The sequence below is a fragment of the Eulemur rufifrons genome, chromosome 29 (assembly GCF_041146395.1).
Source record: "Eulemur rufifrons isolate Redbay chromosome 29, OSU_ERuf_1, whole genome shotgun sequence".
Taxonomy (NCBI): domain Eukaryota; kingdom Metazoa; phylum Chordata; class Mammalia; order Primates; family Lemuridae; genus Eulemur; species Eulemur rufifrons.
The window spans coordinates 75,960,223-75,987,197 of record NC_091011.1 but is presented as its reverse complement, the minus strand read 5'-3'; the positions used below and the strand labels follow the sequence as shown (position 1 = coordinate 75,987,197).

Genomic DNA, 26,975 nt, shown 5'->3' with positions numbered 1-26,975 from the left:
TTCTAGGAGGCATAACAGGAACTACAACTTCAGCCTATCTGAATCCTGTACTTTTGGTACTATACTTGTTCACAGGTTTGAAAATAAGAGGGCTCTAATTTGTATCATTTCTCAAGAATTTGTAATACTTTCTGCTGTCACTGTGCTTTCAGTTTACAGGAGTTGCATTTTTGATTTAAAAAAACTGACTTAGCTTCTGGATTTGTTAGCTCTGTAACTCAGAGGTAATTCCAGGTTTATGTTGTTATTTCTGTTTTTCAAAAGCTAATTATTTTATAACTAGTCCTGTTACTTTTTTAAATTTACTTTTCCCCCTAACATTATTAATCAAGTTTAATTTTGAAACCTCCATATTTTATGTGAGAACACCCAAGGATATACATTCTCATTTTCCTTTGTAGATTTATTCCTTCTCAGCCAATTTCATTAAAGGCAGCATTAATTTTAATTTTTTTTTTTTTTTTTTTTTTTTTTGAGACAGAGTCTCGCTTTGTTGCCCAGGCTAGAGTGAGTGCCGTGGCATCAGCCTAGCTCACAGCAACCTCAAACTCCTGGGCTTAAGCGATCCTACTGCCTCAGCCTCCCGAGTAGCTGGGACTACAGGCATGCACCACCATGCCCGGCTAATTTTTTTCTATATATATTTTAGGTGGCCAGATAATTTCTTTCCATTTTTTTAGTAGAGACGGGGTCTCGCTCTTGCTCAGGCTGGTCTCGAACTCCTGACCTTGAGCGATCCACCCGCCTTGGCCTCCCAGAGTGCTAGGATTACAGGCGTGAGCCACCTCGCCAGGCCAATTTTAATTTTTTATAATGTTCTCAAAGTTCATTGAGAATAAGTTTATCAATTTGTTTAGTACATCAGAGATTTCTACTGGGAGCTACCAGAGATGTTAAAAATCAAAGTTTATTATCATAAATGTTTTGATTAAGTTTAACATAGAGCTTTTTTGTTTATTGAAATGGAGTATTTAGCAAACATGATAATAGAGTCTATGCAATAAATGCAGGCCACATGGAGATTTTCTTGCAGGAGCTGCTTGATCTCTGGGCCCCTGTTCCGGCTCTCGCTTCACCTCCTACTGCTCCATCTGGGGGTACCTTCCTTAACAGTGCCCGGTGTGAGGAGTGGATAGATCTGGTAATGAAGCAGACCATCGGTGGCTTTTAACCTCCCTTTAAAAGGATTCCAGAAGGCAATGAAGTCGAGTGCAAGTTTTTAGGCACTCTTTGAATCAGAGAAAGGGCAGGAAATATTACTGCTCCCCATTGCAGAGAATCAAGATTTATTTCTCCATCAGCCTCGCCTAGGCCTGGCCTGGCTTCTGCTCTCCTCACTGATTTGGTTTTTTTTTTTTTTTTTTTTCCCCTTTGGTAGGAGGAATGCTGCTCTCCCCGCAGCCATGTGCAAGGAAACCTCAGTCTCTGGTAGTTCTTGGTCTTGTTGGGCCAAGAATGATTCTTAGGTTGGGGCAGATTCCAACCCCAGATGGCTGGTTGGGAGCGAGTAATTCTGCTGTGTCAAGGGGAGCGTGTGTTGTTGACCGAAACATTCATTACATGGGCTGCTGACACTGGAGGGGTGGGGAGGTTAGGGGATGACTGGGGGTGACTGGGTTGAACTGTGGTTTGTTGAAATGGGTCTGGGTCCCTTTCTCACCTCTTTGCTTGCTAGCACCTGCACAGTATGTGCCACTGGAACTGGGGGAGCAACTATGGAGATTTCAACAGATCAGTACCAATTTATAATTTAGTAATAATGTTAGATAAGCTGAACGAGAGTACACCTGCTTGTTTGAGAAGTTAGGATTAGACAATTTCCAGAAAATTACTGGATTGTTAATTTTGTAGGTGTCTTCCCTTTGTATCTTGTGCCATCTAGTGGGAGATTCAGTCGTTCTCTTCAATTTCAGATGTTTCATATTTCACAATTTAGACTTTAAAGAACACTGAGTTACTGATTTGAAGAATGAAACAAGAGGGGTGGCTCAAAACCAGAATGCAGGGTAACAATTTTAAAGATAATGAAGTCCCTCCTCTCCCCCATTCCCACTTTTTTAAACAAATGAGAAAACTGAGCCATTGAGTGCCAAGTCACACAGCAATTTAGTAATGTAACCAGGAACTAGAAAACCGGAACTCCTGATGCCTAGTCCCCATTGTACTTTCCATTATATCATGTTGTGTATTAAAAGGGGTGCAGCAAAGAAAGATGAAGCTTTTCTTGCATCCTTTGGTTTTTAAAAAAGAACAATCCTAAAATCAGAAGGCCGCAGGTTGCCCACCCCTAAATGCCATTGGAATCCTAAAGATGGTTTAGGAGAAGTTCATTTGTTTCCAAATACTCTGGTCAGAAGTTTCAGAAAAAAGAAATGCCTCTTGGTATGGAAGAATACTCTTAGAGGTGGAATTATTTGCAGTGGACTTTTGGAAGGTTTCAGAAATAAGGAAAATTACAGGGCAGTTGAAATTTATCAACATTGTAAACTAATTACAGGGCAGAAATAAATTTACAGGGAAAGAAAGGATAGGGAGTATTATTACATGCAAGTAGATTGAATAATATAAAAGATTTGCAAGTTCTGGAGACACTATCCTTAGAAATGATATTTTGTTTGTTAATATAGTTTTGAGAATGTGAAACCTAGACTCAAAAGTCTTGTGTTTTACACAAAAGACAAATTTCTCTAATAGTAGCTCTTCCAATAATTTTAAAAAGACCCAGTGGAAAGGGATATGAACAGATAATTCACAAAGAGGAAGGACAAATAGTTCTTATCTATAAGAACTTCTCTATAATGCCCCACTGTACTCATAATACAGTAAGATAGTTGAAAATTAAAACTGCAGTGAAATACTGTTTATCACTCGACCAGATTGGCAAAAAGTATAGTATAACATCTTTGGCAAGGGTGTGTGGAAATAGATCATTTCATAATTGTTGGTGAAAGCACAAATTGATGAAATTCCCTAGGAGGACAACTTGGCAATATTTATCATAGTTACAAATGTACATACCCTTTCACCTAACAGCATCACTTCTTGAAATTTATCTTTAACATATATACTCCCACATGAGTGAAATGACTTGCATTCAAGGTTTTTATATGGTAGCATTTTTTTACCATGACCAAAGATTTAAAACCATTTCAATGCCTGTCAGTAGGGGCCTGGTTAAGATAAATAATGATTCACTCAAACAATGAAATACTATTTAGCTGTTTCTAAAATAATTGAAGATGAGTTCTTTATATATAGATCTGGAATAATTTGTATACAAAATTAATTGAAAAAAGTAAGGTGCAGAATAAAGTGTACAACATATTAGTATTGGCATAAAAATGGTAGGGGGGATTCAATTCTCCTGTATGTAGAGAATGTATTGAATAGACCATCTCTGAATGGACAGCCAGGGAACTATTAATAATACTATACTAATAATATTATCCCAGAAGGAAAATGAGTGGATTAGGGAGAGGTATTGGAGGACATTTTTGTCTGTGTATCCTTTATACTTTATATATGTTGAAGATATGAAAGTATTGCATATTTTCAAAATTAAATGAAAGCTAAATTCAAAAACCATCTACATTTGTGCCCAGCCTTCTCTAGAGTTATTAACTCTTGAAATACAGTTTCCCTATTTTAGAATTTCTTTATCACTAAATGATACTTCTTGCCCACCAAACATTATTGTAGAGAAGGTACCAATGAGATAATAAATATGAAATCACTTTGTAAACTTTAAGGGACTGTACAAATGCAAAAAGAAAACTGTGTCTACACAAACAGTATTGATTGAGCCTGGGTCCCTGCTATGAAATATATACTTGACGTGCTAATACTTTAATTGAAATTCATTTCTGAATACTGAAAATTTAAGAATGTTACACAAATTCTAACGCATTTATTTGCTGATTGTTTATCTAGCTCCTAAGAATTATGTTAAATTTGAACACAAATAGGAACTTACCTTATGCCGTTCAATGTTCAAAAATAGTTAGTGTAACTCAAACAATACATTTAATGTACTAAGAAAGTTTGCATTCTCAAAGAACTCTACTATGAATATGTGCTTACAAAGGAGAGAACTTTTATAAAATAAACGGTTATCCCAATCATGAGAATGGTTGTGTATGCAATAAATGCAAATTCCCATACATTTAATTTCCCCCCAAAAGAAAGAAATGCCCCACATACCTTCTAGAATGGGGATGTTAAGCAGAATTCATTTGTCTTGCCAATTCCTAATGATTATTTAATGATGTTTGCTTGGATCACTCTGATGGATAAGACTATGAGATGAAGTCTAGACTCTGTGGGAAAGGATGCTGCAATAATTATGTCTGCCACATATGTGAGAATAAGGAATAGTCACACTATACCAAGAAGAAAAGAGGTGTTCTCCTCTGTACAATTCCCTAGCAAGAGGAAAGGATGACGAAATGGAACAACAGCATGTTTGGAGCCCAGTTAGATGTTTTGCGCATTGTTTATTAAATTAAATTGTGGAAGAGTAGGAGATAACACATGAGCTAATTCATGTCAGTATTACTAGACTATATTTACATATAATCTAATCAAGGAAGTTTAAGAATTGTCCATACAGCAGCTCATTTAAATCAACGTCAGATCGCACGTAAGTTGAATGATCTCTTTATAAAAGTCTCTGTGGTAAGAGCTACAAGAGATGGCAACAGTATTTGTGACACAAATGAGTTTTCAATATGACTAAACATAAACAGACATTTTGGAAAAGTCAAGATAGCAATAAAAGCAGTATGTGGCCAGCTGTTAAAGGTGACACATCAACAACTGGAATACTTCAGGCAGGTATGGTCAGGCCCAGCTTTGTGGAGGGTGTATGAGCAGGCCTTGGAGAATGGGTAGGATCTGCTTAAGTAGGAGGGATCCAGGGGAGGCTGTTAAAGGTAAGTGGAAAAAATAAGATTGGAAAAATAGGTCGCTATTTGATCTTGATTATCAAGCCAAGGAGCTTGGGTTTTCTGCTGTAAGTCGTAAAAAGGCTTTGAAGATTTTTGACTGGGGTAATGAGATCTTCAAAGTAGTGGTTTATGGAGGTTATACTGATAGCAATGTCCAGACAGGCTGGAGGAGGGTCAAAAAACTTTTATGCTGAGGACATCAGAGTGTTACTGGAATAGTCCTGGCTGAGGTATTAAAAAAAAAAAAAAAAAAAGGTCTGAATGAGGATGACAGCACTGGAAATGGAAAGGAGATAACAGCTTATGAAAATGTATTTAAAGAAATACTGGAGAATAAAAATAGGACATAACCGCCACTGAATATGAGGGTTGAGAGATACTAAGGAGAGAAGGTGAGTATATTTGGAGAACAGGAAGACCCTGCATTCTTCCATTTGGAGACAGGTCTCCTACTGTGTGCACAAATATACTCAGTGCTTTCTTTCTGTCCTAATATTTATTATTCAGTGTTGCGGTCACTGTTTACTTATTCACCTCCTTCACTAGACTTTGAGCTGCGAAAGAGTAAAGATCATGTTGTGGTTGTGCCATAGCTGGTACAAAAATGTTTGTATGTGTGCAAAATGAAAGAAAAGGAGAGAGGAAAGGAAGAAAAGGAAGTATCTGTTCTAGAGGGAGAGATGAAGAATGGAATTCTATACATGGATAGATAGAAGTAACAGTGTATCATTCAAAGCAATTTATATTTTATTTAACCATATTTTGTCAAAGGCTACCTTTATTACTATCCACTGAGTGCAACCCGTGGCATTGCACGCCCCAAACATACATTCTTAACACCAAGATTCTATTATATGGCACTCTGCCTCTAGCCATGACTCCCTGGTCCCATCAGGGGGAGATACAGGTTGAGTATCCCTAATCCAAAAATCTGAAAGCCACAGTGCTCCAAAATCAGAAACTTTTTGAGCCCTGACATGATACTCAAAGAAAATTCTCATTGGAGCATTTCCGATTTCAGATTTTTGGATTAGGAATGCTCAACTAGTAAGTATAACACAAATAATCCAAAATCTGATAAAATCCAAAATCCAAAACACTTCTGGTCCCAGGCAGTTCACATTTAGGATCACGGATACTTGACTGGTATTTATTCTATGAAAGTATTGCAAGATTCCAACAAGACTTCTGGAGAGCTATTTAGTAGCAATAACCAAAGCCATAAAATGTGTATAACTTTGATCTTCCAACTGAAGTTTAAAGAGTATATTCAGGGTGAATAAACATGGTTCCATGAAAAAGGTGATTAAGGGAATGCTTATCATATAGAAGTTCATAATAACAAAAGTTTTTTGGGGATTGGCTAACCAAATTATAGAATATTTATGCAAAGAAATCCTTTGTAATCAATGCTAATGGTATAACAGTATCAAATGGAAAAGTGTTCCCTAATTGGTGACAACAGCAATTACAAAAGGAACACATAATATAATATTCTAGTGATACTATAATACTGTTAAAAGGCTATGTACTAAAATATTAAGAGTGGACACTTATGTGTTGTGGTATCATGGGTGATATGTACTTGTTTTTTATTTTTATTACAGTTTCTTCACTACCCAATTAAATCTTTTGTAATAACCTATATTTTAAACTTCAAGAGGACAGAGACTTTGTTATATTCACTTTGGTATGTCCAGGGCATAGTACAAAACATTGCACAAAAGTGTTCAACAATTGTTGAATGAATAAAATGTATAATATTAAATATGTTAATATTTAGCTATTATAAGTCAAAATGTTATAATAAATATATTATTTAAAGCAAGAGTTGTGGCAATCTTAATCACAGGTGACTGGTCATCAACATGACCAATCTCTGAAGAAACATGGTCACACAGATTGAGCCTAACAATTTACAGCTAAAGGAAGAAAACTGATTAGTACCTTGTCCCTAGGTGGCTGGAAACAGCCAGCGGCTTAGCCAAGAAAGGCAGTGAGTACACCGAGTTCTAAGAGCTGCACCCTCACCTGAGAGTCTACCAAATCCAGGCTATGGGCCAATATGACTGACTCCGCCTTCTTTTCATCTGTTTTCTAAAATTTAAGTAAAACTAACTCTCTTCTGAGTCCTTGCTATGGTGTGAATATTTATGTCCCCTCCCACCCCAAATTCGTATGTTGAAATCCTAACCCCAAAGATGATGGTATTAGCAGGTGGAGCCTATTGCAGATGATTAAATCATGAGGGTTTGGGAGTAAGTGAACTTATAAAAGAGACCCCAGAGACATCCCTAGCTCTTTCTTCCACGTTCCATACAGCTAGAAGCTGTCATCTATGAACCAAGAAACAGGACCTCACTAGATATCGAATCTGCTGGCCCCTTGATCTTGGTATTCCTGGATTCCAAAGCTGTGAGAAATAAATTTCTGTTGTGTATAAGACACCCAGTTTATGGTATTTTGTTACAGCAGCTTGAATGAACTAAGACAGCCCTGATGATTGAGCTTGTTTTGTGCAGTCAAGATGGGAACTTAGAATCAATCCTACTTGGGCAGGAGACGTTTTTTAAGAGCAGCAGTGTGGTTAGAGGAAGAGGCTTTCAGATTTTAGATGAAAACCCTGTCACAACATGTATGCATTAAGTAAGTTGCATTTTCTGGTTTTAGTGATAAGTATGAATTATAAAAATAGATTTGTCATCACAAGATTGAGGATAAAAGGAGAAAAATAACTAGGTGTTAAACTTTAAAATGTATCATTTTTACTACTGGTGGTTAATTGAAAATTTGACTATAAAGTCAGCTTCCAGGGTAGATTGGACTTAAGTAGTTTCATATCACTGTAATGCAATAGGAAAGATCGTTTATCACAGTGTTAATGGAGTTCTACCTGAAGCAGCAAACAAATCTCACCCCTGCCTACCTACTCTACAGCAGACTGTGACCATGACACAAGAGACCAGGGTTAAGGTGAACAAACAACCAGGAAGTGCTCTGCCCTGGTCCGCATCTTAAGGGAAATCAGTTCTTGGGTTGTTTATAAGGATGTGACCTGGCAGCCCCTGCGTGCTGGCGTCAAATCTGATCCTCAGAGCTGCACGCCTCCCGTGCTGTATACAGCTCTATCCAGAACTTACCACCTTGCTGATAATGACTAAACTGTGATTTCAGTCTAAACTGTGATTGCAGTAAGGAAAAGATCCATGTGGTATTCAGCTTTATATCTTCAGTTCATGGCAGAACACCTAGAATGAAGTAGGGGCTTAATAAATATGTAAGAAATGAGCCGGGCGCGGTGGCTCACGCCTGTAATCCTAGCACTCTGGGAGGCCAAGGCAGGTGGATCGCTCAAGGTCAGGAGTTCGAGACCAGCCTGAGCAAGAGCGAGACCCAGTCTCTACTAAAAATAGAAAGAAATTATCTGGCCAACTAAAATATATATAGAAAAAAATTAGCCGGGCATGGTGGTGCATGCCTGTAGTCCCAGCTACTCCGGAGGCTGAGGCAGTAGGATTCCTTAAGCCCAGGAGTTTGAGGTTGCTATGAGCTAGGATGACGCCATGGCACTCACTCTAGCCCGGGCAACAAAGCGAGACTCTGTCTCAAGAAAAAAAAAAAAAAAAAAAGAAATGAGACAGGGTCCAGACATTCATGATACTTGATTTCCATCTTATAACTTGTATTCTTTGAGATGTCTGTTCAGCTTCCTTTATCTGCTTGCCATCACACCTCCCTGCGTTGAGGCTTTGAAAAATTGGATAGGTTTTTTTTCCAAAGTTTCCTGATTACCAATCATGTTTAGTGACTTGTATTTTTTTTCTATACTGAAAATATTAAAATACAACATGACCTAAAGTTTTGGAGTTGCACCAGGTACAAATGAGCTGTTAAATAGTTGAACATATGCAAATCTATTTAAGTCACTGCACTGAAACCAAGCCAAGCTTTTTCACATTATGATAACCACAAATAGAGCTGTTAAAAACTGGTACATCACAGCATTGTTTTGTTTAACTTCAGTATCTAGTTATCATGTACTGACAGTTGACAGGAATACATGTTGCATTCTGTGTTCATCTTCACGGTATCTCACCCGGGAGTCTTCTCACAATGGTACCAGATAGCAACCCGTTCCATATAGCCACATTTGTACAATGGTCATTTACTATTTTGTGAAGAAACCCAGAAGCAAAGATGGAATAAACTAAGTAAATGTGTAGAACAACAACAACAAAAATGTAAAATGCCTGTGTAGATTGTTGATTAAAGTAAAATGCAGGATAGCAAAAGAGGAGTGACTGGGGAGGGGTTAGGGGATAGCTCTGGCCCTGGCTTCGCGATACAGGGAATGCCCATCAGCTGGCAGTCACACCTGTTAGGTATTTCTCCACTCGGTGCCTCCGCCCTGCAAGCGCCCCACACACGGCCGGAGCCCCGGGTGCTGAGCGTGCCCGAAGGGGGAGGCTGAAGCAGGGCCCGGCGTTCCCGAGCAGACCCCCGCGGGACTCAGTGCGGTCAGCTGGGGCGAGGAGCGGGGCGGGGAAGGGCGGCTGCTGCTCGCATTACGCTTCCAGAGCCTGCGGCAGAGGCGCGGGGCTGAGCTGCGGAGGGGATGGGGCCTGTACCGGCCTCTGCGTTGCTCCTCGAAGCCCCGGCGTCCTTTCGGCGGTGCAGGGTGAGCGCTGGCTGCGGCCGGCTGCACCTCGCCCAGAACTGGAGAGGAGGGCACGGCGGGGCCACCGGTGGGGTACTCAGAGAGCCGGGCGGCCCGTGCGTCCCCTAAACTACTAGCTCCCCTAAACTACTAGCTCCCGCTGCCGCGGGACTGTGACCCGGACGCAGCTTCCTGCGCGCCCCATTTCTACCCCCGGGGACAGGCGGCGGCCGGGAGACGTTGCGGAGCTCCGCAGCTGCGAGCACACTGTGACGGTGGCTCAGGCTCCGAAGCCAGGAAGCCTCTGAGCCCACAGCAGGTAGTGACGTGGACAGCCAGGGGCCGGCACGGAGAGGTGGCGCGGCACGGAGTCCGAGGGCCCCGGGAGGGCCAGGAAGCGAGGCGGCCCCCGGCTACCCCGAGTCGCTGTCCACCGCTGAAGCGCCGGCCGAGGGTGCCACGCTGCCCGCCTGGATGCGCCTCTACTTCTACGGGATGCACGGGATCACCCTGGACGTGCTCGTGTCTTCGGTTCGGCACTTCGCTCGCAGCCCCGACCTCCGGATGCTGGGCTTCTCCTCGCCCTACCGCTGCCTCCTGCACTCGCTCACCCACTTCGCCCTGGAGAAGGTCTACCTGCAGCAGCGGCGCTGTCCCAGCGCCTTCGTCTTCAATTTCCTCCTCTACCCCTCGGCTCACGTGGGGCTGCAGACCCTGACGGGCCAGGCGCTGCTGCTCAGCCTGGGCGGCGGGCCGGGGGGCGCAGCGGCGCCGGGGGCGCTGGACCTGGCGCTGCAGTACGTGCTGGCGCTCTACCACTGCCAAGTGTTCCTGAAGCGCTTCCTGCGCTTGCGGTACCCGCGGCAGCGGCAGCGGCAGCGGAGGGGCGCGCTCCCTGCCCCTCCCGGGGCCCGGGCCGCTGCGGCGGCCAGTGCCTGGCGGCGACGACCCTGGGGTCCCAGGGACGCCGGGGAAGCCGCCAGCTAGGGGCTGTAGGACCTGCTCTGCTTTCTTTCTTTTTTTTTTTTTTATTTCAGCATATTATGGGGGTACGAAAGTTTAGGCTATGTATATTGCCCTTGCCCCTCCCCCCACAGTCAGAGCTTCAAGAGTGTCCATTCCCCAGACAGTGTATATCGCACTCATTATGTAGATATACACCCATCCCCTCCTCCCCCACATCTGCCCGACACCCAGTTGGTGTTATTCCCAAATGTGCACTTAGGTGATGATCAGGGAAACCAATTTGATGGTGAGTACATGTGGTGCTTATTTTTCCATTCTTGAGATACTTCACTTAGTAGAATGGGTTCCAACTCTTTCCAGGAGAACAAAAGAGATTCTATGTCACTGTTATTTCTTATAGCTGAGTAATACTGCATGGTATACATATACCACATTTTACTAATCCACTCATGTATTGATGGGCATTTGGGTTGTTTCCACATCTTTGCGATTATGAATTGTGCTGCTATAAACATTCAGGGGCAGATGTCTTTTTTATAGAATGTCTTTTGTTCTTTTGGGTAGATGCCCAATAATGGGATTGCTGGATCAAACGGTAGGTCTACTTGTATCTGTTTAAGGTATCTCCATATTGCTTTCTACAGGGGTTGCACGAGTTTGCAGTCCCACCAGCAGTGTATGAGTGTTCCTGTCTCTCCGCATCCACGCCAACATGTATTGTTTTGGGACTTTTTGATAAAGGCCATTCTCACTGGAGTTAAGTGATATCTCATTGTGGTTTTAGTTTGCATTTCCCTGATGATTAGAGATGTTGAGCATTTTTTCATATGTTTGTTGGCCATTCTTCTATCGTCTTTTGAAAAATTTCTATTCACGTCCTTTGCCCACTTTTTGATAGGGTTGTTTGATTTTTTTTGTTGTTGTTGATTTTCCTGAGTTCTAAATAGATTCTAGTTATCAGTCCTTTATCGGATGTGTAGCATGTGAAAATTTTTTCCCATTCTGTAGATTATCTGTTTGCTCTCATGACTGTTTCTTTGGCTGTGCAGCAGCTTTTTAATGTAATCAGGTCTCATTTATTTATTTTTGTTGTTGCTGTGATTGTTTTAGGGGTCTTCTTCATAAATTCTTTGCCTAGGCCAATGTCTATAAGAGTCTTTCCCACATTTTCTTCTAGAATTCTAATAGTTTCACACCTAAGGTTTAAGTCTCTTATCCACCGTGATTTGATTTTTGTGAGAGGTGAAAGCTATGGGTCCTGTTTCAGTCTTCTGCATGTGGCTATCCAGTTTTCCCAGCACCATTTATTGAATAAGTATTCTTTTCCCCAGAGTATGTTTTTGTCTGCTTTGTCAAAGATTAGATGGCTATCTGAGGATGGTTTCATATCTGGATTTTCTGTTCTTTTCCACTGGTCTGTGTCCCTGCACTTGTGCCAATACCATGCAGTTTTTATAACCACAGCCTTGTAGTATAGTTTGAAGTCTGGTAAATTAATACCTCCCATTTTGTTCTTATTGACTAAAATTGCTTTTGCTATATGGGGTCTTCTCTGATTCCATACAAAGCATAAAATTATTTTTTCTATATCTGTGAAAAATGATGTTGGTAATTTAATAGGCATTGCATTGAATCCGTAGATCACTTTGGGTAGTATAGACATTTTAACAATGTTGATTCTTCCGATCCGTGAGCATGGTATGGTTTTCCACCTGTTTACATGCTCTAAGAAACAGTCATGAGAGCAAACAGACAACCTACAGAATGGGAAAAAATTTTCGCATGCTACACATCCGATAAAGGACTGATAACTAGAATCTATTTAGAACTCAGGAAAATCAACAACAACAAAAAAAATCAAACAACCCTATCAAAAAGTGGGCAAAGGACGTGAATAGAAATTTTTCAAAAGACAATAGAAGAATGGCCAACAAACATATGAAAAAATGCTCAACATCTCTAATCATCAGGGAAATGCAAACTAAAACCACAATGAGATATCACTTAACTCCAGTGAGAATGGCCTTTATCAAAAAGTCCCAAAACAATACATGTTGGCGTGGATGCGGAGAGACAGGAACACTCATACACTGCTGGTGGGACTGCAAACTCGTGCAACCCCTGTAGAAAGCAATATGGAGATACCTTAAACAGATACAAGTAGACCTACCATTTGATCCAGCAATCCCATTATTGGGCATCTACCCAAAAGAACAAAAGACATTCTATAAAAAAGACATCTGCCCCTGAATGTTTATAGCAGCACAATTCATAATCGCAAAGATGTGGAAACAACCCAAATGCTCATCAATACATGAGTGGATTAGTAAAATGTGGTATATGTATACCATGGAGTATTACTCAGCTATAAGAAATAACGGTGATATAGAATCTCTTATGTTCTCCTGGATGGAGTTGGAACCCATTCTACTAAGTGAAGTATCCCAAGAATGGAAAAATAAGCACCACATGTACTCACCATCAAATTGGTTTCCCTGATCATCACCTAAGTGCACATTTGGGAATAACACCAACTGGGTGTCGGGCAGATGTAGTGGGGGGAGGGGATGGGTGTATATCTACATAATGAGTGCGATATGCACTGTCTGGGGAATGGACACTCTTGAAGCTCTGACTGTGGGGGGGGGGGGATGGGCAATATACATAACCTAAACTTTTGTACCCACGTAATATGCTGAAATAAAAAAAAAATCTTAAAAAAAAAAGAAAATTTAAAAAAATGACCTTTCAGTGAGAGATGTTGTTCTCAGACATTTAATTAGTCTAAAAACCACACTTAAAAATGGGCATACTGTTCATTTCAGCTAACAGGTAGAATTACAAATTCACTGCAGAATTCATGATGAGAAACAAAATATTAACAAAGAGCACTGTGGTAGATGGTGTGAAGGATGAGACATCATAGGAAAAGAAATAAGGTTCTTCATTTGAGCCGGAAAATAGATCGCCGGGTTCTGATTTTAGATAGGCATCTATACAAACACCGTCGGCAACACACACATTAATAGCACTAATGTTTTTTACACTGTCTCTAGTGGAACAAGAGAAGTTGGTAAAACAGCTGCAGTGAAAATTTTCATGAAGTTCTTCCAAGTCGTCAAGTGTGGGTTTTCCATGCACAATGTACTTTCCACCTTTCCCAATTTGAATAGCAAAACTTGCTGGGTTTAGATGAAGATAGTCACTTGAATTCCAGTTTTTCCTTATGCACACACCTTGCTCCTGGCAAAGCACTTGGCTACACATTTTGGCTGCTAGGGAGACATTGATTATGTAGGGATTTAGTGTAGTCTGCATGTAGTCCTCGAGGTTCAAGCAAGGTTTCTGTAAAATTATAAGATAGTCACAATATGAAAGGACAAGTTAGTTCATGTATGAATTCACTGCAATAAACATGTTTTAAGGAAGAACAAAAGAATAGACACAGCAAGAGTAGAGAATATTTTATCTTTTGTACCTTAACAGGCAATAATATTCCAACTATTTTTTGTAACATTTGTTAAGTGCCAATTCATGTCACTGAATAATTGAGCAGTTGAGGCTTCACATACCCTAGCCTCGATCTTCCTTAATAATTTATAAACTACTCATGTTAGAGTATGGCCTCTGGTGTCCATTTTATCTGATTGGAGTACCAGTTCTGTTAGTGACCACCTGTATGAATTTGGGAATTTCTCAAGCTTTCTAAGTCTTACTTTCTTATCTGGGTGACTTGGGCAAATTAATTACCCTGGTTATGCTTCAGCTTCACTATCTATAAGATAAAGGTAATTATAGCACTTACCTCATAGGGTTGTTGTGAAGATGAAAAGATATGATACATATAAAAGTTCTTAACTCCAGGCCTAGCATATCTTTGGTTGACCCTTAATAAGTTATAAATAAATGTAATAAGCATCACATTTGTCAAACAAGTTTAAACAGCATTGAAAAGAGTGATTTTTAAAATTATTTTTAAAATTTCAATAGATTTAGGGGGTACAAATGGTTTTTTCTTACATGGATGAATTGTATGGTGGGGAAGTCAGGGCTTTTAGTGTTTCCATCACCCAAATAGTGTATATTGTACCCGATGAGTAATTTTTCATTCCTCATCCTCCTCACAACCTTCCTCCTTCTTAGTCTTCAATGTCCATTATAATATTCTGTATGACAACCATGCATACCCATCACTTAGCTCCCACTTATAACTCTCAGTTATAAGCTCCCACTTACAACTGAGAACAGGAGTTTATTTGTTTTTCTGTTCCTAAGATACTTCGCTTAGGATAATGGCCTCCAGTTCTATCCAAGTTGCTACAGAAGGATTCATTATTTCATTCCTTTTTATGGCTGAGTAGTATTTTATGATATATATATATTATATATATGATATATGAATGTGTTCATATATATTATATATATATATATATATATCACCTTTTCTTTATCCACTCATAAGTTGATGGACACATAGGTTGATTCCATATCTTTGCAATTGTGAATCATGCTGCAATAAACATGCAAGTGAAGGTCTCTTTTTTATACAATGACTTGTTTTCCTTTAGGTAGATACCCAGCAGTGGGATTGCAGGATCGAATGGTAGGTCTACATTTAGTTCTTTGAGGATCCTCCATACTCATACTATTTTCCATAGAGGTTTTACTAATTTATATTCCCACCAACAATGTATAAGCAATCCTTTTACATTGCATCCACACCATCTATTGTTTTTTTGACTTTTTAATAATGGCCTATCTCACAGGGGTAAGGTGGTATCTTATTATGGTTGTAATTTTAATTTTCCTTATGATTATGTGATGCTGGGTATTTTTTCATATGTTTGTTGGCCCCTATTAATATATTTTCTTTTTAAAAATGTCTGTTCATGTCTTTTGCCCACTCTTTAATGGGGTAATTTTGTTTTTTTCTTGCTGATTTGATGAGTTTCTTATAGATTCTAGATATTAGTCTTTTGTCAGATATAGTTTGAAAATATTTTCTCCCACTCTGTAGGTTGTCTGTTCACTCTGTTGATGCTTTCTTTTGCAGTGCAGAAGCTTTTTAGTGTACTTAACTCCAATTTATTAATTTTGTTTTTGCTGTATTTGCTTTTGGGATCTTAGTCATAAATATTAATACTTGCCTAGGCCAATGTCCAGAAGAGTTTTACCTAGGTTTTCTTTGAGAATTCTTATGGCTTCAAGTCTTATATTTCAGTCTTTAATCCATCTTGAGTTACTTTTTGTATGTGGTGAAAGAAATGGATCCAGTTCCATACTTGTGCCTGTGGCTCTCCAATTTTCCAAGCAACATTTATTGAATAGGGTATCCTTTCTCTAGCGTATGTTTTTGTCTACTTTGTCAAAATCAGTTGGTTGTAGGTATGTGGTTTTATTTATGGGTTCTCTATTCTATTCCTTTGACCTATATGTCTACATTTATAGCAGTACCATGCTATTTTGGCTACTGTAGCATTATACTATAATTCGAAGTCTGGTAATGTGATGCCTCCAGATTTGTTCTTTTTGCTCAGGATTTCTTTGGCTATTCAGGCTCTTTTTTGATTCCAAATGAAAGTTAGGATTGGTTTTTCTACTTCTGTGAAACATGATTTTGGTATTTTGATGGGAATTGCATTTAATCTGTAAATCACTTTGGGCAATGTGTACATTTTAACAATATTGATCCTTCCAATCTATAAGCCTGAGATGTTTTTCCATTTGTGTCATCTATGATTTCTTTCATCGGTGTTTTTTAGTTCTACTTGTAAAGACCTTGTACCCCCTTGGTTAAGTATATTCCTAGGTATTTTAATTTTGTTTTGCAGCTATTATATATGGTATTGAGTTCTTAATTTGCTACTCAGTTTGGCTATTATTAGCATATAGAAATGCTACTGATTTGGTACATTCAGATCATATCATCAGCAAGCAGAAATTGTTCAACCTCATCTTTTCTGATTTGGATGTCCTTTATTTCTTTGTTTTGCCTGATTGTTCTGGCTAGGACTTCTAGTACTATGTTGAATAGAAGAGGTGAAAGTGGGCATCCTTGTCTTGTCCCAGTTCATAGGGGGAGTACTTTCAACTTTTCCTCATTCAGTATGATGTTGGCTATGGGTATGTCACATATGGCTTTTATTATTTTGAGGTATGTTTCTTCTATGCCTACTTTATTGAGGGTTTTTATCATGAAGAAATGTGGATTTCATTGAATGCTTTTTCTGCATCTATTGAGATGATCATATAATTTTTGTTTTTAATTCTATTTATGTGGTGAATCACACTTATTGATCTGTGAATATTGAACCATCTTTCCATCCCTGGAATTAAATACACTTGATAATGGTGAATTATCTTTTTAATGTGCTTTTGATTCAGTTAGCATTTTGTTGAAGATTTTTGCATCTATGTTCATAAGGGATATTGGCCTGTGGTTTTCTTTATTTGTTGTATCCTTTCCTGGCTTTGGTATCAAGGTGATACTGGTTTCATAGAATAAGTTAGGGAGTATTCCCTCCTTCTTGATCTCTTGGAATGTTATAGTAGGATAGTTACCAGTTCTTCTTTGAAAGTCTAGTAGAATTTAGCTATAAATCCATCTGGTCCTGGGATTCTTTTTGCTGAAATATTTTTATTACTCATTCAATGTTGCTATTTGTTATTTGTCTGTTCAGGATTTCTATGTCTTCTTGATTCAAGTTTGGGAGGCTGTGTGCTTCCAAAAATTTATTTATATCCTCTAGATTTTCTAGTTTGTATGCATAGAAGTGTTCATAGTAGTCTTGGATAATCTTTTGTATTTCCATGGTATCAGTTGTAATGTCTCCCTTTTCATTTCAGATTGAGCCTATCTGAATCCTCTCTCTTCTTTTCTTCATTAATGTAGTTAGTGTCCTATCCATTTTGTTTTTCTTTTCTAAGAACCAATTTTCATTTCATTGATTTGATCCTTTGTAATGTTTTTTGTTTCAAATTTTGTTTACTTCAGCTCTGATCTTTATTATTGCTTATCTTCTGCTAGTTTTGGGTTTGATTTGTTCTTGCTTTTCTGCTTCCTTAAGGTGTGACATTAGGTTGATAATTTGTGATCATTCTGTGTTTTTGATGTAGGCATTTATTGCTATGTACTTAACTCTTGGCACTGCTTTTGCTTTATCCCAGAGATTTTGGTAACTTGTGTCACCATTGTCATTCAATTCAAAACAAATTTTTATTTCCATCTTGATTTCATCATTGACCCAAAGATTTTTCAGCACAAGATTGTTTCTCTTCTATGTATTTGAATATTTTGAGAGTTCCTCTTGGAATTGGTTTCTAGTTTTATTCCACTACAATCTGAGAAGATACATGATATTGACTTTGATTTTTTAAAATTTGCTTTGAATTGTTTTGTGGCCTAATATATGTTTTATCTTAGAAAATGTTCCATGTGCTAATGAGAAGAATGTATATTTTGTAGTTTCTGGGTAAAACATTTTGTGAATGTCTGTTAGATCCATTTGTTCTAGAGTCCCACTTAAGTCCAGTGTTCTTTGTTGATTTTCTGCCTTGATGATCTGTATAGTTCTATTAGTGGAGTGTTGAATTCCCCCACTATTATTATGGTGCTGTTTATTTCTTTTCTTGGGTCTAGTAGTATTTGTTTTTAATGAGTCTAGAAGCTCTAGTGTTAGGTGCATATATATTTCGTATTTTTATATCTTCTTGTTGAATCAATCTCTTTATCATTATGTAATGACCATCTTTGTCTTTTTCTACTATTCTTGAATTAAAGTCTGTTTTTTCTGATATAAGAATAGCTATTCCTGTTTGCTTTGGGTTTCTATTTCTGTGGAGTATTTTTTGCACCCCTTTTCCTTGAATATATGAAAATCTTTATGAATTAAATGGGTTTCTTGGAGACAGCAGATATTTCAGTTGTGTTTTTTTCATTCATTCTGCCAATCTATATCTTTTAATAGGGGCACTTCAAAGGCTTACAGTCAATGTTAATATTGATATGTGAAACACTGTTCCATTCATCATCCAATCTAGGTATAGATTGCTACCTAGTTGCTTTGTTTTCTCCCTTGTGTTACTGTTTAATAAAAGTGAGATTTTACTTTTGAGTGTTTTTATAGTGGTGAGTATTGATCATTCTTTTTTATGTTTAGAGAAGTTTTGAATATTTGTTGTAGGGCTATTATAGTGGTAAAAAATTCCTTTAGTGTTTACTTGTCTGGGAAAGACTATTTCTCCTTCATTTATGAAACTTAGTTTTGCAGGAAGACTAAAGATAGGACCCAAATCCCTTCTAGATTATAAGGTTTCTACTGAAAAGTCTGCTGTTAGTTTGATGGGATTTCCTTTGTAAATTACTTGATATTTTCATCTCATGACTTATAGGAGTTCCTCCATTGTGTTGACTTTGGCTAGTCTGATGACTATGTACCTTGGTGATGTCCTTTTTGCAATAAATCTCTCAGGAGTTTGTTGAGCTTATTTTATCTGGATGTCTAAATCTCTAGCAAGAGCAGGGAAATTTTCCTCAATTATTCCCTCAAATAGGTTTTTGAAGCTTTTTTCTTTTTCTTCATCTCTTTCAGGGACACTTATGAATCTTATGTTTTGGTATTTTATATAATCCCATATTTCTCAGAATTTGTGCATTTCTTTTGATTCTTTTTCCTTTACTTTTGACTGACTGTGTTAATTTGAAAGCCTTATCTTCAGGCTCTGAAATTCTTTCTTCTTCTCAGTCTAGTCTGTTTTTAAAAGTTTCCACTGCGTTTTATATTTCTCTAAATGAATTTTCATTTCTAGAAGTTCTGTTTGTGTGTGTATATATATATATCTTTAGTAAACTTTTCAGCCATTACCTAAATTACTTTTCTGGTTTCTTTGAGTTGGTTTTCCATCGTCTCTTGGCTCTTACTGAGTTCCCTCACTGCCTATATTTTTAATTCTTTATCTATCATTTCCACATTTTCATTTTGGTTGGATCCATTGCTAGAAAGCTGGTGTGATCCTTTGAGGGGAGTCTTTACATTCTGTTTGTTCATACTGCCAGAATTCTTGCACTCTTTACTTCTCATCTGATAAGGCTATCTCTTTATGTTTTTCAATTATGTTTCAATTGAACTTTTTCCCCCCTCCCTCTAAAGGATGTGACTGTACCATATGTTGAGTAAGGATCTTTGACTTTGTTTGTGGTTATTTTATTTTGGTGGGGGCACCTAGGATGTGAACGAATACCTTGGTTGCAGATAGCCTTAGTGTAGTGGTTTTCTCAAATGCTGGTTATTTATAGATTATAGCAATGGTGTACTAAGTGTGAAGGTAGATTCTCTGCCTCCTGTCAAGATAGGGAGATGAAGATCTTTGAAATCTTATGTCTTTCCCTAGCCCTGTGCACTTCTAAGAGTATGAAATATATTGGGATGTCCACTTTAATCTCCAGGTCAATAGGTGGCACTTGAGGATGAGAGTCAGCCAAACTGTGTGCAATTGAATCAGTAAATGATGTAATGGGCTGTACAAGTTGACTTCTGTGCCAGTAGATGGGGCATGCAGAAACAGTCAGCTGTGGTGGTGTTTGTGGGACTTATGCCCGGTCATAGTCAATCAGGAGATGCACTTGGATGGCCCAGGAAGTGGGAGGGGCTCTGGAACTCCCAGAGGACCCCTTTTGTGCTCTGCCACTACTAAGGCAGGTGGAGGGGCAAAGCCTGGTAGGGCTGGGCTGGCCCAACCCCCCAAATGCAGGTGAAAGTGTTGTCTCAGCAAAGGTTAGGACTTGGCTCACAGGCCACTGGGGAAATCATCCAGGGAGGGGCAGAGTTGTCCCCACCACACCAAAGAATCTGCTTGTGGGGCTGCGGCAGTCTCAAATTCATAGTCCAACCAGTGGGAGTGGTGTTTACTCTGTTCTCACTCTCCTTGCCCAGCAGATCTTCCTCTGACCTCTTGCCCCTGGCAGCAGGCCAAACCCACAAGGCCAGTCACACTCCATTTTCCTTTGTCCCAAAAAATCTTTGTAGTTCAAGTAACCTTCTTGTCCCATAAGTATATCCAATCCTATCAGACAAAACTGTGGGGAATCCTGCAGCTCTCCTGTGTCACCTTGGACCTTTGTGGTTGTCACAGTCTAAGCAGGTGGTTAGAAGTATTTGTGCAGGGTGCAGTGACAAGGAAACTGAAAGGCTAAGGCTCCCTGGAGAGGAAAAAGGCACACAATGAGTGCACAAGAAATATGGCACCCACCACATTGGCTTGGGTCAGTGGTGGAGGGAAGCAACAGAGAGCAGGCTGGCAGCCCTGTGCTCTGTTCTTAAGAAGCTCTCACTTCACTGATGGCAGCAGCACTAGGGCTTGTAAGGGTAGAGGAGCTCTTCAATAATTCAGGAGCCAGAAGACTGGCATAGGTGTGTGAAGAAGAAAAATAAACACCACCACCTACCCTTTGCATGGGACTCGAAGTTCCTCAAAGGTCTATCTCTGTTGAAATCTTGCTCCTTATTCTGCTTTGCATCTTCTTCCTCTGGGATCTCCAATAGGTTCTGGCACTCTTCCCTCAGAACCATACCTGGGCTATGTTTTTTCACCTGAAACTTTTTCTTCTTTCTGGGATGATCTAGCAACCAATATCTAGTCAGTCATCTTGCTGGGGAATCTAGGAGTGATTTTTAAATTGGTGACTGAAAACAACTAAACAGGTCCAACTGAGTATATTTTATGTAAATGTTACATATAGTCTAATTGCAGATGAATAGTGACAGCTCTTTCACAAATTTTATAGACTATGAGTGATGAGTAACTGAAATGATTCATCTTGAGAGTAGTGTATCCTAAAACCTGGACACTGTGCTTTTAAAAACATTGAAGATAGTCACTTATGTTAATGATCAATAGTTCCATTGAGTGTGCTGGCTTTGTTAATCCTTCAGCAGACCAAAGGAAGTAGTGGTGGTAGCTTGGGAGGCAAGTCAAGGAATCTTGACAGCTTCCACTTCAATCTATTTCTTGTTACCTTCCTTGAGATGATGTCATCTACTGTTGGCAGAATAATTGCCTCCAAAGACATTCACACCCTAATCCCCTAGAACCTGTGACTATGTCAGCTTACATGGCAAAAGGGATTTTGCAGATGTGATTAAGGATATGGACCTTGAGAAGAGATTATCCTGAATTATCTGGATGTGCTCAATCTAATTACATGAGTCTACATGTGTAGAAACTTTTCAAGCTGAATTAGAAAGATAAGACACGAGGAGGAGGAGAGATTCAAAGTCACCATTGCTGACTTTGAAGACAGAACAAAAGGGCCATGAGCTAGGGAATGTACTGGCCTCTAGAAGTCAGGAAATGGCTTTTAGCAACAGCCAGCCAGATAATGGAGATCTCATTGCTCCAACCACAAGGAACTGAATCTACTGACAACCCAAATGAGAAAATAAGAACCATTCCCTAGAAAGGAATGCAGCCCTGCTGATACCTTGATTTTAGCCCACTGAGATGCACATTGGATTTCTGACCTACTGAACTATAAGATAACACATTTCTAGTTTTTAAGCCACTAAGTTTGTTGCAATTTTTATGGAAGCAACAGAAAACTAATATACCACCCATATTTTTAACCCTCCAATAGCTTTGCATGGTGCTTGGAATAAAATTCAACCTCTTCTCTTGACTTGTACACAGCCTGACATGGTATAACCCTTCCTTCCTCTTGTACAACCCTCCCACACCCACTCTACCTTAGACATAGGAGTTATTTCACATTTAGTATGGCAGGTTCATTTCAAATTGCTTGGAATGCTCTTTCTTCCAATTTTTAACATGATTGACTCCATTTTGTCATTCAGATGGCATGTTTAGTTAGACAATACCCTTCTTGGATACTTTTCTTGTGAACTCTCTCACATCTGTCTATTTTAATGTTCTGTATAACACTTATGACATAAAATATTTTCTTGCTTTTTTATTGTTTTTAAGCCCTCATGAGATTCAAGAGTCCATGGTCTTTGTCAATATTCTTCAATGCTATGGTCCCATACCAAAGATGTGAGAATTTATAAAAGTTCAGTTAACATTGCAGTTGCTTCCTCAATTCCACAGAGACAAGAGTTAGGTGGAAAGAGGAGTAAAGGGATAAAAATGTTTTGAGAATTTTAGCCTACATAAGATATAGTCTATGGAAAGGTCTTAAAACTGACTGTCTAATAGATAAGGCCTGGTTTATATATATAGGCTGTCTGGGAAGCATCCAGCCATTGTTAACACTATTTTTCATATTACAGGGCTGTATACTTTCTCAACAGCCCTCTACACATATATCATATATCCATGGTGTAAATACTCCTACTATGGCCAGTTTCAAGATACCAACCTAACATTACTGAATGCAGAATTGGGAATTGAGTATACCGCCACTACACAGTGTGGCAATAAGGTGTAGAGTAACACATCATTACATAGTATTTCCACTTATACAACAGATGTAAATAATCTCAAGAGCATGATAATAGTAAAATGAAGTAAATAATAAATATATTGAGAATTTATTACCTTTGTTTTTAACATAATTTATTTTATTATGATTTTCTATAATTCTAAGTTTCTTTAATTTTTAATAATGGCTGTATTTAACAACTGGCTCACAAAATTCCTGAATATTTATTAAGCAGGTCTTACAAGCTGGGACCAGTAGAACTGGCTCTGTCATACCACTAGATCTGATAAAATGAAATGAAGGAAAATAGTTCACTTACATTTGTTTTAGGTCTATTCCTAAACTACAAGTAAACCTGCAATTACTGGTTTCTCAAGATGTCAGTAAATGAGTGGAAACATGACAAGTAATCCATGACTCTACTGATTAGAAATGACATAGAATAAAAAGGAAGTAATGATAAAGCTAGCATTCAAAATGAACACAAATTGGGAAATGTAGCAGAAATATATACAAACAGAATATACAAGGGACAATTTCAAGATAGTAGAAAATAGTCATATTAAAGTTGAAGGATTGTCCCTGACATTAACAATAGTGAAGATGATTTAGGAGGTGTGATAGTAGAATGGACTGTGAATCTAAGATTAAAGTGCCATTAAAAAACAAATATAACACTTAAATTGTATATCATGTTATACTACTCATTGAGGAATGCCTGACTGACTCTTCCTCAGAGTAAGGGTAGAGTTCTCAGTTGAAAGAAAAAGAAAGAAAGAAAGAGAGAGAGAGAGAGAGAGAGAGAGGAAGGGAGGAAGAAAAAAGAAAAGAAAAGAAAATAGTATGGAAAATTTATAAATATTTATACATTTTTAAATAATAGGACCATTGAGAAAGCATATGGATTTGGGAAAACAACTAATAAAAATTAGGAAAATACTTAGTAGAATTATAATTTTAAAATAATTTTCTGACATAAAAGATTTTACCAAGGGACATATACCTTTCTCTGAACTTATATTTTCTGTTGTTTCTTTTTATTGTAGATCAAACTAGAGACATAGAATTATTCAAAATAGACAGAAGGGCTCAGATTACCTTGAAAGAATTTCCGGAATATAACTGCTGTAAGTATTTCTGAATGAAGTAAGACTATGGCTATTGTATCCGAAGGACAAGAGATGAATATAATTCTTCCCAAAAGGTCTCTTCTGATCTTAGAGTATAAAGTTTATTCTCTACAGGTCCTAAGATAGGACCCCTGGGCCATGAGCATAATTTGACATTCTCCACGGCATGTTCATTAGTATTTCCACATCCATCAGAGAAGGGAAAGTTCAGCTCCAATTTAGCAGTGACTATGACACCTTTACTCTTGCATTGAGCCAAGAGAATTGAAGAGGTGGGCAATAAAGACCTGATGTGGAGAATTAAAGAAATGAAACTAAAGGAAGAGATACCTATTTTCTGACACCAAACACCATGTGAAAAAACTGATATCATAGTCTTGGTTTGGCTACTTAATAGTCATGCAGCCTAGAGAAATTCAGTTAATGTCACTGAATTTGTTTCCTCACTGGAAAACAGGTACAGTATTTCTGCCTTACAGCAACTACAAAAATCCAAGATATTTGATTCAGGTGGTATTATTGAGCACCTGCTACTACATGCCATGCATAGTACTACTTATTTTTGTATTCAATACCAAAACAATTCTTGAAAACATTAAAGGTAGAAATATTTTCATCTATTTTCTACCAGTTCAACTTACTGTACTTCGCAGTACACTAAGGCTTCCCCATATTACAATTCCAGAGGCACCCAGAGCAACAGTTTCACCAAGTGTATTCAGAAGGTCATCCTGGAAAATGTGATAGAGTTATCAGATAAAAATAAAATAAAATTGTTGTACATGGGACAGTACCACCACAGCTAAGCATGCTGACACAATAATAGTAATTCAAATATTTTTCCACTATATTTATATCTTTTACATAGCCATTGCCTTACTATAAAAAGTAGACTTTTCTTGTTTTAATTACTTTTCTTGACAAGAGAGCAAGAGCATGAAAGAAAAAAAAAGAAACTGAGTTAGTACATTGTCTCTATTATCTAATTTTCCATGCTTGCTAAGAGATCATTAAAGATTAAATATATTCTTATTTTGAAGTCATATAATGATGTAGAACTACTTGTGTACATATATTAAAAGCTAGATTTCACTCCCTTCAAAAATAATAAGTTTCACTAAATACTTTTTGTAGACACTAGTTCATTGCCCTCATACCAGATTTACTTACCTTCTCAAGGAACTTCAAAGTTGAATCTGTAAAAACTAGGCGGGCGTATACAAAAACCGGAAGTGGCCTGTTAGCATCAGGTGCTTTGGAAAGCCTAATGGCTTCATAAACTCGATTTCGCACATACAGCGCAGATTGTGTAGGAGACATTACGGTGTTCAAATAAATTGATGGGAAAAGGGCAGTGCTTTCCTTCCACAACCAGATGAGATCATCATTTCTTTTCTTTTCTATATAAAAGCAACTTCCATTGAAACCAGGTTGTCTATAATTATGGTTGTAACAATCAGGAAAAAGATAATAACCCCACAAGTGATTTGGCCGAAGTAATCTCCCCAATTTTAAAGTCTCTCGCATGAAATCCTTTCCTGCCATTTCAAATTCATTTTGGGCTATCTTGGTAGCCTCTGCGACACTAAGGCTTGCATTTTTTTGTCGAACCAAGTCAATAGAACGAGTCCTGTAAATATCCTTAGGTTTCCAGTTTCTTGCCCAAGTGGGCCTCCATTCTTCCCAGTCAATGACAGCCAAGCCCACGTGGTCTGTTGGTATGTAATAAAGAATGTCTTGCCTAGCTTTGTCCATATGGTCTTGTAAGGACATGTTCTGAGGGATTCCTCCATGCACAGTCGTGCCTGAATGTTCTATATAAGGGTAGTAGCCAAGTCTATCAACATAAAATATTGTAACATTTTGGTCTGTGAGATCTTTTCGGGGGCTTCCTATTAAAGAGAAGAGGCTCACATCTAGTGACTCGTTAAGTGCTCCAACACAAAGTTCAGTTGGGGCATTCCAGGCCCAGAGGAAAGGCACATTTGGGATAAGAGGGGGTGCTCTGAAATCCAGAGTCAAGCAACATGGAATCAGAAGGAAGGTGAACACTGTCTGGTATGCTCCACTGGAGTCATCAAAGCTCCCAAAAAAGATATGCTTGAACCTTAGCACTCTCATTGCAGAGAGTAATGACTCCTATAAAAACACTTATTTCTTCCTACATACTTTTTTTACCCAATATTTGATGCAGCATATGAGAACAGATGAAAGAGAGGGAAATGAAGCCACTTTGATGGATAAAGAGGTATAATGATTATATTATATTTAAATATTATTCTTGTTTCATGTTTCAGGAATGTTTTGCAAGTTGCATCTCTATAACTGAAAAAAAGAAACAGAATATATTGTTATGCTTCATTTCATAATAAAGATTGTAAGCTTTACTAAGTTATCAAATTTATGTGCAGGGAGTTCAATTTTTAAAAATGGAGGACCTACTCATGTTTGAATCAATAAAATTATTTCCTCTTATTTATGATATAAATTCTACAATGGTTAACATTTGTCTCATCTTCCCAAATCCTTAAGGAGCCTACAGAGCAGTGAAGGTAGCTATTTTTCCTTTTGCTTTCCCAGGTGTGCAGAATGCTGTACCAAGTAATTCCTTGGCAAAATCCCATTGAATGAAAATAAATTCAAAGTTGAATCTCTTATTTTCATTTATTGCTTCTTGACAGACCACCTTATAGTGGTCTCTAAATATTGAAAACAGCCTCTCACAGAATTGTGTAATTTCATATTCTTTTTTCTTTTTAAAGAGGGACAGTAGGGAGAAGGGGAAAGTCACTTCTGCCAGAGGTAGTAAGTCGAAAGTTTGCTTGAACTTATTAAATCAA

At 38.4% G+C, this 26,975-nt stretch overlaps 2 protein-coding genes across 2 annotated transcripts; one reads left to right on the top strand and one right to left on the bottom strand.

Moving 5' to 3' along the window:
• Window positions 1-1,015: 1,015 nt before the first annotated feature.
• Window positions 1,016-13,398, top strand: LOC138377003 (uncharacterized). Its single transcript, XM_069461657.1, is given in 5 exon segments — window positions 1,016-1,160; window positions 1,379-1,507; window positions 9,295-9,691; window positions 9,888-10,604; window positions 13,395-13,398. Coding segments are annotated over 5 exon segments (1,392 nt in total).
• A 9-nt stretch (window positions 13,399-13,407) lies between these two features.
• LOC138377415 (hyaluronidase PH-20-like) lies at window positions 13,408-26,256 on the bottom strand. Its single transcript, XM_069462308.1, has 3 exons — window positions 25,306-26,256; window positions 24,777-24,866; window positions 13,408-13,914 (listed from the first exon to the last, which is right to left on the bottom strand). The coding sequence occupies exons 1-3, from the start codon at window positions 26,254-26,256 to the stop codon at window positions 13,408-13,410; spliced, it is 1,548 nt and encodes a 515-aa protein (XP_069318409.1).
• Between the last annotated feature and the right edge of the window lie 719 nt (window positions 26,257-26,975).

Bases quoted from the DNA above. Each gene is read 5' to 3' on its own strand.
- LOC138377415 (XM_069462308.1), bottom strand. From the start codon at position 26,256: ATGAGAGTGCTAAGGTTCAAGCATATCTTTTTTGGGAGCTTTGATGAC. The intron at 24,867-25,305 runs GTAAGTAAATCT...CACATTTTCCAG, and splicing joins CTTTGAAGTTCCTTGAGAAG to GATGACCTTCTGAATACACT. The intron at 13,915-24,776 runs GTAAGTTGAACT...ATAATTTTACAG, and splicing joins TTAGTGTACTGCGAAGTACA to AAACCTTGCTTGAACCTCGA.